Raw genomic sequence first — 20,035 nt, forward strand, 5'->3', positions numbered from 1 at the left:
TTAGAGTAACTTAACACTTCGATAAGTTCACCTTTTGTGATTTACTTAACCTTTTTGTGATTAATTTAACCTTTATAGTTACTTAACACCTTTTTGTATTAAGATCTTAAAATAGACTTAGCTTAAAGTTCTAGCTTCACTATAAGGTAAGACTTAGGTACCTTCATTGTTTAATCAGGAAATGACAACATTATCTTCCCCTAAAGTAAGGTCTAAGTAGGGTGGAGTAATTTAGAGTTCCCAAGACATTCCTGATTTTGTTAAACTAAGTATCTTCATTGTTACAATCAGGAAATAGCTAAATCCAATCTTCACATGATTGATTGATTGAAGGATTGAGGGACTTATCCAGATTGATAAGAAACCAGTCAGTATGTGCCAGAGAGTGGATTTGAATTCAGAATTTCCTTACTCCAGGGCAAGCATTCTGCATGCTTGCACTGTCTCACATTTCCTTGATTTATTTGTTAAAGTTAGGTTTTATCCTCATTTGAATGATTGCAATCATTATTTATTTTTCATCAGATTAAATGTAAAAAACAAATTGGGAAATAGTATTCCTTAGATGGTCACCGATGGTCATAATTACTTTCCTCTTAAGAAAAAAAAAATGTTTTTCTCTCTTTTAATTATATTTGTTCTAATCTCACAGGCCCTAGGCTTCAAAGAACTCTGGAAAGACAATATCTGAACACTGTATAATGTGGTTTGTCACACAAACCTCCCAGCATTAAATTAGTTCTAGATAGATATGAATTATAGTATGCTAATAAAGGTTAGCACATCATTTGATTGCCATTTTTAGAAATAATTAGGATCTTTCATCGTTTAAGCCATTAAATAGTAGAAACAATTTATTTTTTTCAACTTCTATGTCAACAAGTTTCATCAAAGAGATGTAAAGAAACTCTGGGAAAATATTTATTTTAATTTGATGTATTGTCATTGTCTGCTGCTTTCCTACACTTTTTATCATTCTTCCTTCTCATAAAAACGACCACACTTAGTATAATGACTAGACTTTCCTTAAAGTGTAAAAATGGAGACTTGAACTCCGGACTCGAGTCCCCAGACGTCCTTGCTAGCTCCCAGAATGCCCTCTAATCTCACTGAGATTTCCACCTGGGCGAGGTTAAAATTTCTATTTAACCTGGCGGTAAAAGCTGCTGCCGCTTCGGAGCAGACGGGCCTTTTCGTGCTGTAGGTGAGGTTGAATCGGGCCTCTCGGCCCACCTAGACACGTGCTTTCTTATTTCGTATTTTCTTTATATTTCAATCTTTAATAAACCTTATAAAATGGAATGCCTCTAGCAGGGAGAAACTAATTTGAACTCTTACAAAAGTTTTTTGAGGGCAGAAAAATCCCGTCGCTTTAGTTGAAATGAACCCTTGAACGTGTCAGTAAGAAAAAAAAGCAATCGACAACCCCCGGAACGTGTCGCTCGGAGTGCGACGTGGCCGAGGCGTACAAGGCAAGAAGAGGTTCTGCGCCCTCCGTCCACGGCCGTCCCCTCCCGCTTGGGCGTGGAGGCGGTCAGAGGGCCCAGAGAAGGCGGCTGGGGCTGTTGAGTGAGCCCTCACACTGCCCTCTCTGGAAAACTATCGGACCGCACACGTTGGTCCCAAGTTCTGTTTGACTTCTTTCTTCTTCCTTTCTAGGAAATCGCTTGTGTCCTCGGCGCGAGCCGCCTCTTGTTGGTTTCTAAGACTTTGCTGGTGATCCAGAGCTAAGAGGCTTGGCCACGGAAGCGAAGACAGAACCTTTCTGCGCCCGAATGGCTGCGTGAGGCGCGAGTCCTCGGGCTCAGATGACGCACTGACCGGGCCGGGAGCAGCTCTTGGGGGAGGTTCTGGAGCCGGCTCGAAGCCGTCACCGAGAGCTTTCTTTGCGCTTTGGGTCGCCAGCATGAGCGAGTTCTGGTTGTGCTTCAATTGCTGCATCGCAGAGCAGCCTCAGCCTGTAAGTATGGCGCCGTGCTGACGGGGCGGATGAAGAGGGCCCCGATGGCGACGGGTGACGCCCGCGCCCCGGAGTTCTTAGGGAGCCCTTGCTAGAGGGGGAAGACGCAGTGGTGGAGTCCCTGTTGGGTTTTGGCCCCGTCCCTTTAAGAGGAGACGGTCCCCGAGACGTTTCCTCGCGAAGGTCGAGGAGGTTTTGAGCAGTTGATACTGGGGAGAGGACAGTGACAGCGGCCGAGAACAGTGTAAGGAATGCTGAGCCACTTTGAAGACTTACGGACCTTTTTTTGGAAATCAGCACAATGCTGTGACAATAGTTTTGTTTTTCTGTAAAGTAGGATTTTTTTTCTTTCAATGTTTAAATGTTTTCTTGATGGGTTGTTTTTTTTACATTGAGCTAAAACTTCCATCTACAAACGAGGGGATTCTAAAAAAGTAATTTTTCTAATGTATAACTTGTTTCTTAGATAACTTTTAGTTATCCAATACTTGACACACAAATGGTATAAAAACTAGTCTGCGCAAAACAAAAAGAGCATTTTAGACCAAGTACTGATCTATCACGAATAGCCTGGTTTGAAAAATTCCATCCCAATTCAATACTTCCCTTTTATAGTTCTCCTGCTTGTCTCCGCCTCCCTTTATCTGAACCTGCTCTCTCGTTCTCTGACTTTCGTTTCTTCTCTTTTGACCTTTGACCTCACCCTCTTCGGGTCATCGAAATCCCTCCCTCTGACACTCTCGAGCAGCCTCTGAACGTGGGAAGTGCCACTTGGCCTCCCGGATAGGGTGGCCTGCCCCACGCCTGGGCCCCTGGACTTGGTTGTTGGCATTCCCTCCCTCGGGGGTCTTGGGCGCTCCCTCGGGCTTACTGATCAACCCGGCGACCTCCAGGTGGCCCTGCTCCCTTCCCTGATCTCCAGGCCCGCACCAGCTGCTCCCTCATCAGTTGGTGGCCCCATAGATATTGCCAGCTCCCCTCCATCGTCTCCCCGGACCTTCCCTTCTTCTGTGAAGAGCCCCGCCGTTCTTGCAGTGCCCCAGACTTGACCCCACGCATTCCCTCAGCCGACGGATCTCGGTGTCCAGAACTTCACAGCATCTCTGGCTCTGGTCCTCCTTTTCTTCCTCCGCCCAGCCATGAGTCTCGTTCAGATCCTGCTCGTCTCTCAGTTGAACTCTCTCGGTTGGCAGCCCGATGGATCTCCCTCCACGGTCCCCGTCACTCCAGTTCATCCTTCAGTCGGCCAGCCAGGCATTTCATGAAGTCTCGGCCCCCTTTAGACACTGCAGATACTCCAGGGGGACAGGGGAGGCCGTTCTGCAGCAAACTGGGAATCACCTGGGAGCCTCAAGGGCGAGATCTGGGGGAGGTTCCAAGTCCCAGCTGTCTGGCCTCTTCTCTCCTGAGGTTGGACGATGGAAAAACATACTTCTGGCTTCTGAGGAGAGGAATCTTTTGAACTGGCTGCTGGCAGCTTGACTTCTCCACTGGACAGTTATCACCTAAGGATCCTGACCCATTTGATGGGACTCCATTTGGGAGACTTGGTGATTGGGAAAATGACTGTTTAGCTAAGGTAAATGTATAGAAATTAGAGTTTTAGATAACTTGTAATAATTCTCTTATCCCCTTTTCCTTTCTCCCCTTCCCAACCGATAAATCTGGATTTTTATATGTTTCTCTCTTGTTTATTCCCCACCAAATTCCTATTATAGCACTTCTCTATGTTCAATATGTCTTTTTTCCCTTTTGCTTTTTGAGTCCCTAAACATCTGTTTAAAAGCTATTTTAAAATGTTTTAAAATTTAAAATTTTCAATTATTTAGCATTTATTTTTTCTTCAACTACCTCCTGTTACTAAAACAAACAAAAAAAGAAATACAAAAACCTTGTAACAAATAAGTATAGTTGATCAAAACAAATTCCCAAGCTGGCCACATACAAAAAATGTTCATCTCATTCTTGTCTGAAAGTTGATAGAATTCTTCATCTTTTGGTCCTATGGAATAATGGCATTGTGTTTTTCAGAATTTTCCTTTTTTTACAGTATTGTTATTATAGCACAAATTGTTCCATTGATCCAGCTCTCTGCAAATAGTTCGTGCAGATCTTCCCCGGTTTCTTTGAAATCATTCTTTTCATCATTTCTTATGAAACAATAATAGTCAGTTACAGTCATGTGACTTAATTCATTCAACCATTCCCAAATTAAGGGGTTGCCCCCTTTTGGCCAGTTTTTTGCCACCACCAAACAGGCTGCTCTTTAAATAGTCTTCTTCATTCGGTGTCATGAGAAGATAGTGAGTCAAGGCACATGTTCCACAATGACTTTTTAAGGCAGCTCAAAATCGCTTTCCCAAATTGTAGGATGCAAATTCACAGTCGTGCATCAGTGTTCCTGGTTTCCTTCAGCCTTTCTCAACTTTGTCATTTTTGTGTCTTATCTTTGCCAGTCTGATAGGTATGTGATAAAGCCTCAGAATCACTTTAGTTGGCATTACATAATTATGATGATGTAGATCAGGGGTCCCCACACTACGGCCCACAGGCCACATGTGACCCCCGAGGCCACGTATCCGGCCCCCACTGCACTTCCGGAAGGGGCCCCTCTTTCGTGAGTGGTCAGTGAGAGGAGCCCTGGCAGTGGTGGCACCACAAAGCACGGCGGCACTCCCGTACAGCCCTACTTCCGGTGACGTCATCCTCGGCGTGGCGCCTTGTTCTGAGAGTAGCTGAAGGAGAACGAGGCGTCTCACAAAGGATCATGTGGCTGCACCATGGAAGACGTCAGCCTGGGGAGTGGATTCCGCCCTGGGTGTACGGCTGCCCGGCACGGTGGTGGCAGTGCTGGATTCCGCCCTGGGTGTACTGCTGCCCGGCACAGTGGTGGCAGTGCTGGATTCCGCCCTGGGTGTACGGCTGCCCGGCACGGTGGTGGCCGTGCTGGATTCCGCCCTGGGTGTACTGCTGCCCAGTATGGTGGTGGCAGTGCTGGATTCCGCCCTGGGTGTACTGCTGCCCAGTATGGTGGTGGCAGTGCTGGATTCCGCCCTGGGTGTACTGCTGCCCGGCTCGGTGGTGGCAGTGCTGGATTCCGCCCTGGGTGTACTGCTGCCCGGCACGGTGGTGGCAGTGCTGGATTCCGCCCTGGGTGTATGGCTGCCCAGTATGGTGGTGGCAGTGCTGGATTCCGCCCTGGGTGTACTGCTGCCCAGTATGGTGGTGGCAGTGCTGGATTCCGCCCTGTGTGTACTGCTGCCCAGTATGGTGGTGGCAGTGCTGGATTCCGCCCTGTGTGTACGGCTGCCCGGCACGGTGGTGGCAGTGCTGGATTCCGCCCTGGGTGTACTGCTGCCCGGCACAGTGGTGGCAGTGCTGGATTCCGCCCTGGGTGTACTGCTGCCTGGCACGGTGGTGGCAGTGCTGGATTCCGCCCTGGGTGTACTGCTGCCCAGTATGGTGGTGGCAGTGCTGGATTCCGCCCTGGGTATATGGCTGCCCAGTATGGTGGTGGCAGTGCTGGATTCCGCCCTGGGTGTACTGCTGCCCAGTATGGTGGTGGCAGTGCTGGATTCCGCCCTGGGTGTACTGCTGCCCGGCACAGTGGTGGCAGTGCTGGATTCCGCCCTGGGTGTACTGCTGCCCAGTATGGTGGTGGCAGTGCTGGATTCCGCCCTGTGTGTACAGCTGCCCGGCTCGGTGGTGGCAGTGCTGGATTCCGCCCTGGGTGTACTGCTGCCCAGTACAGTGGTGGCAGTGCTGGATTCCGCCCTGGGTGTACTGCTGCCCAGTACGGTGGTGGCAGTGCTGGATTCCGCCCTGGGTGTACTGCTGCCCAGTACAGTGGTGGCAGTGCTGGATTCCGCCCTGGGTGTACTGCTGCCCGGCACAGTGGTGGCAGTGCTGGATTCCGCCCTGGGTGTACGGCTGCCCAGTATGGTGGTGGCAGTGCTGGATTCCGCCCTGTGTGTACAGCTGCCCGGCTCGGTGGTGGCAGTGCTGGATTCCGCCCTGGGTGTACTGCTGCCCAGTATGGTGGTGGCAGTGCTGGATTCCGCCCTGGGTGTACGGCTGCCCAGTATGGTGGTGGCAGTGCTGGATTCCGCCCTGTGTGTACTGCTGCCCAGTATGGTGGTGGCAGTGCTGGATTCCGCCCTGGGTGTACTGCTGCCCAGTATGGTGGTGGCAGTGCTGGATTCCGCCCTGGGTGTACTGCTGCCTGGCACGGTGGTGGCCGTGCTGGATTCCGCCCTGGGTGTACTGCTGCCCGGCTCGGTGGTGGCAGTGCTGGATTCTGCCCTGGGTGTACTGCTGCCCAGTATGGTGGTGGCAGTGCTGGATTCCGCCCTGGGTGTACTGCTGCCCGGCACGGTGGTGGCAGTGCTGGATTCCGCCCTGGGTATATGGCTGCCCAGTACAGTGGTGGCAGTGCTGGATTCCGCCCTGGGTGTACTGCTGCCCGGCACGGTGGTGGCAGTGCTGGATTCCGCCCTGTGTGTACTGCTGCCTGGCACGGTGGTGGCAGTGCTGGATTCCGCCCTGTGTGTACTGCTGCCCAGTATGGTGGTGGCAGTGCTGGATTCCGCCCTGGGTGTACTGCTGCCCGGCACGGTGGTGGCAGTGCTGGATTCTGCCCTGGGTGTACTGCTGCCCGGCACAGTGGTGGCAGTGCTGGATTCCGCCCTGGGTGTACTGCTGCCCAGTATGGTGGTGGCAGTGCTGGATTCCGCCCTGGGTGTACTGCTGCCTGGCACGGTGGTGGCAGTGCTGGATTCCGCCCTGGGTGTACTGCTGCCTGGCACGGTGGTGGCAGTGCTGGATTCCGCCCTGGGTGTACTGCTGCCCAGTATGGTGGTGGCAGTGCTGGATTCCGCCCTGTGTGTACAGCTGCCCGGCTCGGTGGTGGCAGTGCTGGATTCCGCCCTGTGTGTACTGCTGCCCAGTATGGTGGTGGCAGTGCTGGATTCTGCCCTGGGTGTACGGCTGCCCAGTATGGTGGTGGCAGTGCTGGATTCCGCCCTGGGTGTACTGCTGCCTGGCACGGTGGTGGCAGTGCTGGATTCCGCCCTGGGTGTACTGCTGCCCAGTATGGTGGTGGCAGTGCTGGATTCCGCCCTGTGTGTACGGCTGCCCGGCACGGTGGTGGCAGTGCTGGATTCCGCCCTGGGTGTACTGCTGCCCAGTATGGTGGTGGCCGTGCTGGATTCCGCCCTGGGTGTACTGCTGCCCAGTATGGTGGTGGCAGTGCTGGATTCCGCCCTGGGTGTACTGCTGCCCGGCACGGTGGTGGCAGTGCTGGATTCCGCCCTGGGTGTACTGCTGCCCGGCACGGTGGTGGCAGTGCTGGATTCCGCCCTGTGTGTACAGCTGCCCGGCTCGGTGGTGGCAGTGCTGGATTCCGCCCTGTGTGTACTGCTGCCCAGTATGGTGGTGGCAGTGCTGGATTCTGCCCTGGGTGTACGGCTGCCCAGTATGGTGGTGGCAGTGCTGGATTCCGCCCTGGGTGTACTGCTGCCCGGCTCGGTGGTGGCAGTGCTGGATTCCGCCCTGGGTGTACTGCTGCCCGGCACAGTGGTGGCAGTGCTGGATTCCGCCCTGGGTGTATGGCTGCCCAGTATGGTGGTGGCAGTGCTGGATTCCGCCCTGGGTGTACTGCTGCCCGGCACAGTGGTGGCAGTGCTGGATTCCGCCCTGGGTGTACGGCTGCCCAGTATGGTGGTGGCAGTGCTGGATTCTGCCCTGGGTGTATGGCTGCCCAGTATGGTGGTGGCAGTGCTGGATTCCGCCCTGGGTATATGGCTGCCCAGTACAGTGGTGGCAGTGCTGGATTCCGCCCTGGGTGTACTGCTGCCCGGCACAGTGGTGGCAGTGCTGGATTCCGCCCTGGGTGTATGGCTGCCCAGTATGGTGGTGGCAGTGCTGGATTCCGCCCTGGGTGTACTGCTGCCCAGTATGGTGGTGGCAGTGCTGGATTCCGCCCTGGGTGTACTGCTGCCTGGCACGGTGGTGGCAGTGCTGGATTCCGCCCTGGGTGTACTGCTGCCCAGTATGGTGGTGGCAGTGCTGGATTCCGCCCTGGGTGTATGGCTGCCCAGTATGGTGGTGGCAGTGCTGGATTCCGCCCTGGGTGTACTGCTGCCCAGTATGGTGGTGGCAGTGCTGGATTCCGCCCTGGGTGTACTGCTGCCTGGCACGGTGGTGGCAGTGCTGGATTCCGCCCTGGGTGTACTGCTGCCCAGTATGGTGGTGGCAGTGCTGGATTCCGCCCTGTGTGTACGGCTGCCCGGCACGGTGGTGGCAGTGCTGGATTCCGCCCTGGGTGTACTGCTGCCCGGCACGGTGGTGGCAGTGCTGGATTCCGCCCTGTGTGTACAGCTGCCCGGCTCGGTGGTGGCAGTGCTGGATTCCGCCCTGTGTGTACAGCTGCCCGGCTCGGTGGTGGCAGTGCTGGATTCCGCCCTGGGTGTACGGCTGCCCAGTATGGTGGTGGCAGTGCTGGATTCCGCCCTGTGTGTACAGCTGCCCGGCACGGTGGTGGCAGTGCTGGATTCCGCCCTGGGTGTACTGCTGCCCAGTATGGTGGTGGCAGTGCTGGATTCCGCCCTGTGTGTACGGCTGCCCGGCACGGTGGTGGCAGTGCTGGATTCCGCCCTGTGTGTACGGCTGCCCGGCACGGTGGTGGCAGTGCTGGATTCCGCCCTGGGTGTACGGCTGCCCAGTATGGTGGTGGCAGTGCTGGATTCTGCCCTGGGTGTACGGCTGCCCGGCATGGTGGTGGCGGGGATGGGGCTGTGCAAGGTGCGACAGGCCCACCCCAGCCAGCGCGGCAGCCTCCGCCGTCCCGCACAATGTCCACAGGTTTGTTCAGTCTTTTTCACCGTCCGGCCCTCCAGCGGTCCGAGGGACAGTGACCAGACCCCTGGGCAGAGTCTGGGGAGCCCTGCTGTCTCTAATGTGGGTTTCTTCCCATAAATATTCTTTTTCCTCTGATATTTGCTTGTTTCCCTGCTGGGTCACGTGAGCAGCAAGATGGCAGACTTGTTCTTTGCAGCTCTCTGGAAGGTAGATTAGGAGCTAAAGAGAAAGCACTTCCCTTCCCCTGGGCTAGGACAACAAGAATCCAGAAGGGGCCTTGATGTCTTCTCAGCCCCCTCCCCACCCCACCATTGGCGGGAGTGGCGCCGGCTCGCTTCCATCCAGGCCCCTCCCGTGGCAGTGCTGGGGAGCCCCCGGCTGCGCATCGTGGGGGTTTCCTCAGGCCTGGAGGGCCGGGTGGGTCCGAGACCCTCAGGAACAAGAGCCTGCTGGGAAGGACAACTTGGAAGCATCGCTACGGCCAAGCTCTGAACTGCCCGAAAGTCTCCGCTGCCTGTTCGGGGAGCTGCGCTGCTGTCCTGGGCCAAAGAAGCCAGCCAGGACCCGGGGTGTCCAGGTAGACCTGCACAGCCCCGCCTGGGTCAGGCCGGAGGGAAGAGCTCATTAATCCGACTCCCCAGGAGTGAGCTGCTGACTGCGAATGGCCCCAGTCTAGGAGGAGGTTGAGACGCCTTTGCCTGGCCCCCGAGGAAAGGACAGTCAACAGGGAGGGAGTCACACACGAGCAACCAGGGAAGGAAGAGCTGGGCGGGAGGGCCGGACACCAGGAATTTCATGGGCTTTCTTTTTCTGAAAACGGCCTATTCGTGGCACTTGACCATTTGCCAATTGGGGAATGGCTTGATTTTTGGTACACTTGACGTAGCTCCATATCAGTGTGAGAAATCAGACCCATGTCAGAGGTTTTTGGCATGAAATCTTTTTCCCAATTTGTTGCTTCCCTTCTAAATTTGGTTGCATTGGTTTTGTTTGTACAAAACCGTTTTAATTTAATGTCATCAAAATTATTCATTTTACATTTCATAATGTTCTCTCTCTCTCGTACTTGGTCTTAAATTCTTTTCTTTCCCACAGATCTGACAGATATTTTACTAACAATTTCCCTCTTTATATTCGTCATTTACCCATTATGAATTGATCTTGGTATAAGGTGTGAGATGTTGATCTAAACTTAGTCTCTCCCATGCGATTTTCCAATTTGGTTCTTGTCCCACCAGCTGGGATCTTCGGGTTTCTTGAACATTCATCTTGCTGAGGTCATTATCCCTACTCAGTTGCTTCACCCTTCAGTCACTTGGCCAGCACCGTGTTGTTTTGATGACCGCTGCTTTGTTGTACTGCTTAAGATCTGATCTACCAGGTCCCCGTCCTTCCTTTTGTTCTTCAGTCGTTCCCTTGATATTCTTGGTCTTGTGTTCTTCCATATGAATTTTGTTATTTTTCTAATTCTATAAAAAAGTTTTCTGGTAGTTTGATAGAAATGACGCTGATTAAGTAGATTAATTTGGGTCGAATTGTCATTTTTATTATTGTTAGCTCATCCTACACAGCAGCAATGAAAGTTTTTCCAATTGTTTAGATCTAGTTTTAATTGTGTGAAAAGTGTTTTGTAGTTGGGTTCACATAATTCCCGAGTTTGTCTTGGCAAGGACACTAAAAGTTTCAAAGCTTTTAGGACCTAGAAGAAATCACAGAGACCTGGAACATATACATAAATCATCAGGAAAAAATAATGAAAGAAGGAGTTATGTCATCCTGACCAACTAACAAGCTCATGCATCTGTGAGTCAGTTCTGCAGAATGAAGTAAAATGATCCACCATTTGATGGCACAGAAGATCCAGTAGAAGTTTAGGAAAACCTGGAAAGACAATCTGCTGTTCTTGAGCTTTGGAAAGAGAAACAAGAACAGAATTTAAAACCTAAGAATCTCCAGGAGAGTCTGCATGTGGACAACGTAAGGATCCCAGAGGAACACAAGACAGAAAACCTTAAAATTATCACGAAGGAAATAATAAAAGAGAATGGCTCAAAACTTCTAAATGTAGAAGAATACGAAAATCCAATAGGAAGTATTCACAAATTGCCTCCAGAAAAAGCCCAAGATTGCAAACTCCAAACCAAACCCTGGTTAAATCTAACAGTTCAATTCAGACACCACGAATTCTGCAGCCACCAGGAGAAAGACTTGGAAATACAAAGGAAAGGAAATGGACTATTTAGCACCTACTGGAAAAAGGATGGCATGAAAGTATGCGTTCCAGAGAGCCCTGGAGCTTAGGACCCACCCGAGGGGGACCTACCCTACAAGTCCTAGCCTAGCCTACAGCACAGAAGGTGGGTGGGCAGTATCTAAGTCTGAAACCTTTCTAGACGGAAAACCCCAAGAACTGGAGAGATTATTTGTATTCTTGAATACCTCAAACAAAAGAAATGCTGAAGCAGAGAATGCACTAGCATCCGCAGGGGCAGAAGAACTTCCGTGAGAGGCTTCTTTCTATCTGTACACCAAGAGGAGTGAAGGTGGAAATCTGGGAGAAGCATCAGTGAAGAGATGAACAGAGAATGTCCTGAGGAGAACCTAGTGAAAGGAGCCCAAAGCGAATGCTGCTTCTGGGGGGCCACAGTACCAGACGGGAGGGTATGGATCACTAGGGAAGACTGGGAAGTACGCTTGCCATGATTGGTCTTGTTCTGAGATTGAAGCACGATAGAAAAGAGGAACCCACTGGCTAAGCCTTTCCAGGTAGTGGCAGAAAATGCCCAGAAGGCACAGCTGAGAATGGATACCTCAGGAGCTTGGATGTATGAGGATTGTAGAGAAAACAGGGAACAGATCATTCTGAGGGTCATGGATGAGAATCTAAAGTAAACATAAAGAAAAGATAGAAAATGAAGGGCGGAAAGGTGTTTTTCAAAAGTGGTAGAAAAATTTTCTGTGGAGATGAAGAGAAGAGGAAGGGGGAATATATATGGCTTATTGAGGGCAAAAGGCGGACAAAAAATATTAGTAAGATAAAAGCAGAAGAGAACTGATCAACACAACCCTAAATGGAAAGGTTTACCAAGGAAAAGATGGATCAGTGTTGAAGGGAAGAAAACCAGTGGGAACAGGGTCACCTTAAAAAAAAAGTTAAGCATAATTGAAGGAGCACAATACTTTGTTCACAGCAGATGAGGGGGAAAATTATGAGTGAAAAAAAGATTTTAGAGAAAGCAAAATGTAAACCTAATTCACAACTTTAAATGTGAATATATTAAATAATAGACTAATTAAAACCAAAAAAGTGACAGATTTGGTAAAAATAGAAAACCCTGGAATCTATTGCTTATAAGAAACACATTTTATATTTTTGCATTGGCTTTATCAGATATCATGATTACCACTCCTGCCTTCTTTCTATCAGTTGAGGCCCAGAAGGTCTTACTCCATCCTTTAATTCTGACCTTGTGGGTGTCAACCCGCCTCATGTGTGTTTCTTGAAGACAACATATGGTAGGGTTTTGGATTCTAATCCATTCTGCTATTCGTCTACGTTTTATGGGTGAGTTCATCCCATTCACGTTCAAAGTTATGATTGTCATTTGTGGACTCCCTGGCATTTTGATTGCCTTCCCTAATTCTAACCTTTTCTTCTTCGGCTCTACCTTTTAGTCCAGTGATTTACTTTGAATCAGTCCCCCTTGTCCCCTCCCTTGATGTTTCCCTTTTTAGTCCCTCCCTTTTTGTTCCCTCCCCCTCCCCCCTCTCTTTCCCTCCCTTTTTGTTCTCCCTCTCCCCCTCCCCCCCCTTGGTTTTCCCTTCTCCTTACCCTTGTTGGGTAAGATAGAATTCAAGATCCCAATGGATCTGGATGTTTTTCCCTCTCAGAGTTGATTTCCCTGAGATTGAGGTTTAAGTAACCCCCCACCCCCTCTCTTCCTCTCCTTCTTATAGGAGTTTTCTTCCCCTCCCCTTCCCCTGTGAATCTTTGTGTGAGAACCATTATTCTATTTGGTCTTTCTTTACCCCCTATTTATACATTACATTTTCCCCACATATTAGTATACATAGGTTGATATAAATGTAGTCCTTATAGAAGAGAGTTTGAGTAAAAGAAGATAACATTTTTCCCCTTTCCTTAATATTTACCTTTTCAGGTATTCCTTGCTCTTTGATTTTCGGTATCAAACTTTCCACAGAGCTCTGGTCTTTTCTTTGCAAAAAGTTGGAAGTCTTCTATTTTGTTGAATGCCCATACTTTCCCTTGGAAGTATATAGTCAGTTTTGCTGGGTAGCTGATTCTTGGTTGGAGACCCAGCTCTCTTGCCTTTCTGAAGATCATGTTCCATGCCTTACGATCATTCAGAGTAGAACTTGCAAGGTCTTGTGTGACCCTGATTGGCATTCCTTTATATCTAAATTGTCTTTTTCTGGCTTCCTGTAGGATTTTTTCTTTTGTTTGATAGCTTTGGAATTTGGCAATTACATTCCTGGGAGTTGTCTTTTGGGGGTTTAGTGTAGAAGGTGTTCTGTGAGCTCTGTCAGTGGCTGTATTGCCCCCTTGTTCTAGAATCTCTGGGCAATTTTCTTTGATTAAATCTTGTATCACCATGTCCAGTTTGGTGTTTATTTCTGGCTTTTCTGGGAGTCCAATTATTCTTAAATTTTCTCTTCTCCCCCTGTTTTCCAGATCTATCACCTTGTCGGTGAGATATTTTATGTTCTCTTCTAATTTCTTGGTGTTTTGGCTTTGCTTTATTAGTTCTTGCTTTAAAGCCTGGTTTTCTTTTACAGTTTGGTCAAACTGGTTTTGTAGATGCGTGAATTTCTTTTGCATCATTTCCCACTTTTCCTCCCAGAGGGCTTCCATCTTTTTGGTCCTTTCTGATTCAAATTCTTCATGGGTTTGTGGAGAGTTTCTATTTCCTTTGGAAGATTTTGGAGAATTTTCTTGTATATCTTCTTCTATCTGCTCTGTATTTTGTATTTTGGCTCCATAGAATGTGTCCAGAGTCGCCCCTTTCTTCTTATTTTTCTTGGTATTTTGGGGCTTCTGTGCTTCTGTGGAGTTTGTCATCTCTGAACGTGGAGGATTGGCTTTTCTTGTCTTTGTCTGGTGGTCAGAGGCTTTAGTCCTGGGAAGATGTTGGTTCTATGAGCGTTCCCTGGGTTAAACTGAATATGCCTCACTGGAACTGGAATGGAAGGGTCGGACCACGAGGCCACACTCTCCCCCTGGCTCGATTTCCAGAAGTTGCCTTCAGAATCCCTGGCCGTGAGGCTGTTTCGTCGGCCTGCGGGGGGATGGGCTGCCGCTTCCCCAAGCTCCGAGAGCACAGACTTTCACTGAGACTTGGATAGCAGGATCCAGCCTGTGAGGCTGTCTTGCCCGCCCTGAGGGTTGCTGTTGTTTTGACCAGCTCTCTGCAGCGGAGGCCCCAGGCAGTAACTTTCACCCGGACCGACTGGCTCTCTGCAGCCGGAGCCCCAGGCAGTAACTTTCACCCGGACTGGGACTTGGGTAGAAGACCCTGAGGGTTGTTGTTCCTCAGACCCTGCTCTCTGAGCCCGGCGCGGCTGCCGCTTCCGGGAGCCTTGGACTCTGCGCTCCTACCCCTGAGGTCCGAGGGATCTCGGGTTCTGGCTTTTAAGGGGAGCCGTACCTTTTGAACCGGGTCCAGGTCCAGGAGGAGGGTTCCCAGGGTCTGTGCTGTTGATCGTTTTGAATTTCGGTGCCTTAGGAGCTTCTAGTTTGAGATCGGTCGGGAAGGGTTTTCCGGAGATCTGAGCTTTAGCTTTCTCTAAGCCGCCATCTTAACCAGAAGTCCTCAAGAAACACATTTTATAAAGATATACACAAAATAAAATAGAGGATGGGGCAAAAATTACTGTCCATCAAGATTGAAAAAGAGGAGCTGTAACCATATTGCCCAAACAAAAAAAAAGTTCAGAAAAATAGATAGGATAAACAAGGAAACTATTATGTTTAAAGATACCATAAAGAATAAAACAATAGAAGTAACAAATGTATATATCCCAAATTAACTAGAATCCAGTTCATAAAGAAAGCATCTGAGTTTCAAGAAGATGTACATAGTAATTCAGTAGGGACAGGAGACTTTCATATGCTTCCCTCTCACACCGAATTTTGGCAAAAATGGACCATGTACCAAGACACAGATATTGCAAACAAATGTTAAAAAGGCAGAAATAATCAGAATTCTTAATAGATCATAATGCAATAAAACTAGAAACTGGGAGCACCTCTGTGTCTCAGTGGATTGAGAACCAGGTCCAGAGATAGGAGGCCCTGGATTCAAATCTAGCCTCTGACTCTTCCTAGCAGTGTGATCCTGGGCAAGTCACTTAATCCTCATTGCCTAGCCCTTATCTTTCTTCCTTAGAACCAAAACACAATATTGACTCTAAGACAGAAGACATGGGTTTAAAAATAAATTAATAAATCAAAACTAGAAATTGGTTCAGGGACCACAAGAAATGTAAATTTAAAATCTTAAATAATAGGTGTGCTAATGAATAGAAATAATCTAAAATTATGTAAAAGAAAATTATAATGAGGAAACAATTGGAAACAGGAAAAAACCCATAGAAATGATTAATAAAACTAAAAGCTGATTTTTGAAAAGATTAATAAAATTCATATACCTTTAGCTAATTTGATTAAAAAGAAGAGAGCAGAAAATCAAATCAATAAAATAGTAAGTTAGCAAGGTGAAATCATAGCAAAGCCAAAAGAAATAAAAGGAATCAGAACATGTTATGTTATAAACTAACAAAATTGAGAACCCAAAAGAAATAGAGGTATACCTTAAAAATATATAAAATGCCTAAACTATCAGAAGACAAGATAAACATCTTAAATAACTTAATCTCAGAAAAACAAATAAATTAGCTGTTGAGGATCTACCCGAAACCCTAGTAGGAGAAACTGTGGACTTGTCTGATTCGTGGGAAAATTCTATCAAAATTTTAAAGAACAGTACCCATACTTCACAAATTATTCTCAAAAATTGAGAAAGAACCTTATCAAAATCCTTTTATGAGATAAATACACAGGTATACCTTGGATATATTGCAAGTTCAGTTGTAGACTAACGTTCATTATAAAGCAAATTTTGCAATAAATTGAGTCAAAATTTTTTTGGTTTTCCAAATGCATATGAAAATTATGCTTATACTATACTACACCATTGTCTGCTTTGTGTATTCATAGCCACACTTTGTGGTGGCAAAAAATTAGAAAATGAGGGGCTGCCCTTCGATTGGAGAATGGCTGAACACATCATGGTGTCTGCTGGGGATGGTTTACTGTTGTGCTCAAAGGAATAATGAACTGGAGGGCTTCCATGTGAACTGGAACAACCTCCAGGAAGTGATGCAGAGTGAAAGGAGCAGAACCAGGAGAACTTTGTACACAGAGACGGATACATTGTAGCACGATCAAATGTAACCGACTGTTACTAGCAGCAATGCAATGATCCAGGACAATCTGAGTGATTTGAGAGAAAGAATGTATCCGCATCCAGAGAAAGAACTGAGGGAGTAGAAACACAGAAGGAAAACATAGGATTGGTCACATGGTTTGATGGGGATGTTAGCTTTAAATGATTACTCTGTTGCAAATATTAATTGTATGGAAATAGGTTCTGAACAATGATATATGTAAACCCAGTGGAATTGCTTATAGGCTCTGGAAGGGGGGAAAATAGTCTTAAATAATTCATTTATTAATTTTTTAAAAAGATACCTCATTGCTTTAACAAATTCTAACCTTATAACCTGAGCCTTCAGTGAATCAATCTTTTTGCTGGTGGAGAGTCTTCCCACAATGATGATGGCTGCTAACTAATCAAGATAGTGATTGCTAAACACGGGAGTGGCTGTGGTAATTTCTTAAAATAAGACAAGGAGGTTGGCTGCATTGATAGAGTCTTTCTTTCAGACCAGTGCAGGATTTTTTTATGAGTGTGTTTCATTGATTAGGGAGGCCTCAGGAAAGGGAAAGAGACTGGGGAGCAACATTAAAGATACTTTCCCCAAATCATCATTAACAGATATAATAATAATGAAAAGGCCTGAAGAATCGTGAGAATTGCCAGTATGTGACACAGCTACCAAAAAGGCTACTGACAGACTCACTCAGCACTTCCAGTTTGTAAAGAGTGCACTACCTGCGAAGTGCAGTAAAGTGGAGCAAAGTAAGGTGATGTCTACCTCTAGTACTCCATACCACGAAAAGCTAAGATCCCAAAGAACACGACTGGCTCATTGCATCGATTAATGTTGACTTGAAAATTCTCATTAAAATTCAGTCCAAAAGACGACAGCGGTTTATCCAAGAAATCATTCTTCTGTGATCACGTGGGATTTGTACTCAGGACAGAAGTCTGGTCCCACAGTAGGAAAATAAAAGCCTAATAAAAGCCCAAACATCCCCAAACAGAAGCTCATCTCAAACAATTTAGAAAAGGCCTTTGACCAAATCGGACACTCTTTTGTGCTAAGACCCCTTCAAAAGATCGGCAGCGGGCCCCTTTTCACGTCATAAAAGCATATATGTCCGAGCAAAGGGGATTGGGCTGTGCCAGAACCTTTTCCAGGAAATCCAAGAATGGATCAAGAATCCCTGCTCTTCCCACTCCTCTTTGATTGAGTCCTGGAAGCGTTCGCAACAGCAGTAAGAAAGGGGAAAGGCAGTGCGGAGACAGAGAGAAGTGAAACAAGAAAGAAAACTGCCGATCTGGTGATTTTCTTGGAGAAGGCAATCGGCAGTTATAGTACCTGAGACACCTAGTCGCCTTGGCACTGCTCTAGCCTATGGAATAAAGCCTCCGGAGTAAGCAGCAATGGGGCAGCTCGCGCACAGCAGAGAGAGTCGGGAGGACTTGGACTCCGAGGTGGCCTCAGCCCTAGCTCTGGGCCCTTGCTAGGAGCCACACTCAACGCGGGTCACCAACAAAAGAAAACGGCATTTCCGCACACTAATAACCCAGGAAGTGCTGACAGGAATTTCATGTAAACTCTGGGAATGGGCTTCACGAAGCACACCAAACCCTGAAGAGATTCCGCTCGATCAAGCATCCCTTAAAGAGCTCAGGAACAACCAAGACAGCTGGGGCCTGTTACAAGGGCCTTGGGAAGGCCCTGACAGATGAAGGCGGCCTCACAGGCTGCCTTCCCTCAAGTCAGAGCTCAGAGCGGACGTCTCGCTGCTCCTCCGTAGTGAGCAGTCAGAGAGTAAACCAAGAAGTCTCTGCAAGGTGTCTGGTGGCCAGGAAGGTTTCTTGACGTAAAGGAGAGATGCCCTGTGGGATAGCGGAACTGGCGGCCTGGGTCTGGCTCGACCAGGCTACTGGACCGAGATTAAAGATGGACGCTTCTCTGCTCACGGCCAGCGATTTGGAGCAGCTGCGGCATGAAGGACGGAACGCTTCAAGGAGAGAAGGTGGCTTTTCTCAGTGGCCTGAGGTGTGACTGTCCCGACACAGACTTGCTTAGGAAGAAGGGAGTGGCAGGTGACTGAGACCCGGCTCGATCAGAGTGGATCCTGGCTCCCCTTCTTGTACTCTGACTGCTATTATAAACGGTTTCGAAGAGTGAAAGAAGAGGAATTTGGCTCAAGAAAGAGGGTAATTGGAATCCCAGTCTATTCCCCAGTGTCTTCTGCCCTCCCTGAAACTCCTCTCTACACTAGGTGGTATCTTTTTACTGGCCAGCCCTAGAACGTCTCTCGGATGTTAGCAGTTCCAGGTGGAAAGATTCACTGCTGGCTCAGAACAGGCACAATCAGGTGAACCCCTCGGGTGGCCTGCTCCATCACGGAGTCCACACACTTGTAGAGGCTCAGGAATCCAGGGACAGAAGCAGAAATAAATATCGAAGATCTTCCCTGAAGATCACGTTGGCTCAGGATAATGCTGGGAAGACCAGGAAAAAGGTTCGGAGCTCCTTCTCCTCAAAGAGTTCAAAAGCAAACCAAACCGCCTTCTCTGCAAGGGTCCCTCCCAGAGTTCCTCCTCTCATTCCACAGTCCATGCCTCTTCTCTTGCTTCGCCCTGTTCCTGTACATTTCTTGCATCTTTAGCAAATCCGTCTTCTCAGCCGACACAATAAAAATGACAATACTACCGAAATTAGCTTATTCTTTTAATGCCATATTAACCAAATTATCGAGAGGATGCTTTTTAAAGCTTGAAAAAATAATACCAAAGTTCATTTAGAAAAGCAAACTATCTGGAACGTTGAGAGGAATGATGAAAAGACGTAAGAATGAAGAGGGACTAACACGCGGAGAAGTGAAACTATTTTGTCAATCGGCCGTCATCAAAGCCATCCAGTCCTGGCTAAGAAAGAGATCAAACTAGATAAGAGAGCTCCAGGAGCAATACAATTCAACAAAACAGAAAAAATAAGGTGCCCAGGGGAAAACTCTGTTTAATGAAAGTTGCTAAAAATCCTGGAACACTCCTGGCAGAATTTAGGTTAGGCCAGCTTCAAAAATCATGATTTAAAAAACAAGAGAAACAACTCATCATGTGCCTCTCCTAGCTGTGGGTAAGAAGTACATTTATATTTTTAAAAATGTACCTTCTAGGGGCAGCTGGATGTGCACACTCAATGGAGTGAGAGTCAGGCCTAGGGATGGAAGGTCCTGGGTTCAAATCTGGCCTCAGACACTTCCCAACTGTGTGACCCTGGGCAAGTCACTTGACCCCCATTGCCTAGCCCTGACCACTCTTCTGCCTTGAAGCCAACACCTAGTAATGACTAATGCGGAAGGTAAGAGTTTTTAAAAAATATACCTTCTGTTTTAGAGTCAATATTAGTATTGGTTGTATTAGTATTAGTATTAGTATGGATTCCAAGGCAGAAGAAGAGTAAGCTAGGCAGTTGAAGTGTGTGAGGCCAGATTTGAATCCAGGATCTCTCACCTTCAGGCCTTACTCTCTGTGTATTAAATTTCCTGGTTGCCCCCAAGAAGCATATTCTTAATTAAACAAGAAATAGAGAAAAGAAAAGAAAAAAATGTAAATCGATGACTTGAAGCTGAATTATGCGGACGGTATGAACATACGTAGGATGAGTAGAGAAGTGGCCGGCGGGGGGTGACGTGGAAATCTTTGTATCCACGCCCTCTGATGGGGCCTGGGATCCCAGAAATATGGGATGGAACGCTGGGCCTGGAGTCAGGTG

At 48.1% G+C, this 20,035-nt stretch overlaps 1 protein-coding gene across 2 annotated transcripts in view; it reads left to right on the forward strand.

Annotated features, from left to right (window-relative positions):
* Window positions 1–20,035, forward strand: part of CDC42SE2 (CDC42 small effector 2) — a 119,126-nt gene that overhangs the window by 55,003 nt on the left and 44,088 nt on the right. For both annotated transcript variants that reach the window (XM_007486206.3, XM_001364151.4), the window contains exon 2: window positions 1,660–1,960. In XM_007486206.3, coding sequence (XP_007486268.1) covers window positions 1,907–1,960 — 54 coding nt within the window. In that variant the 5' untranslated portion in view covers window positions 1,660–1,906. The remainder of the gene's footprint in view (window positions 1–1,659; window positions 1,961–20,035) is intronic.

Source organism: Monodelphis domestica, chromosome 3, assembly GCF_027887165.1.
Source record: "Monodelphis domestica isolate mMonDom1 chromosome 3, mMonDom1.pri, whole genome shotgun sequence".
Lineage (NCBI taxonomy): Eukaryota > Metazoa > Chordata > Mammalia > Didelphimorphia > Didelphidae > Monodelphis > Monodelphis domestica.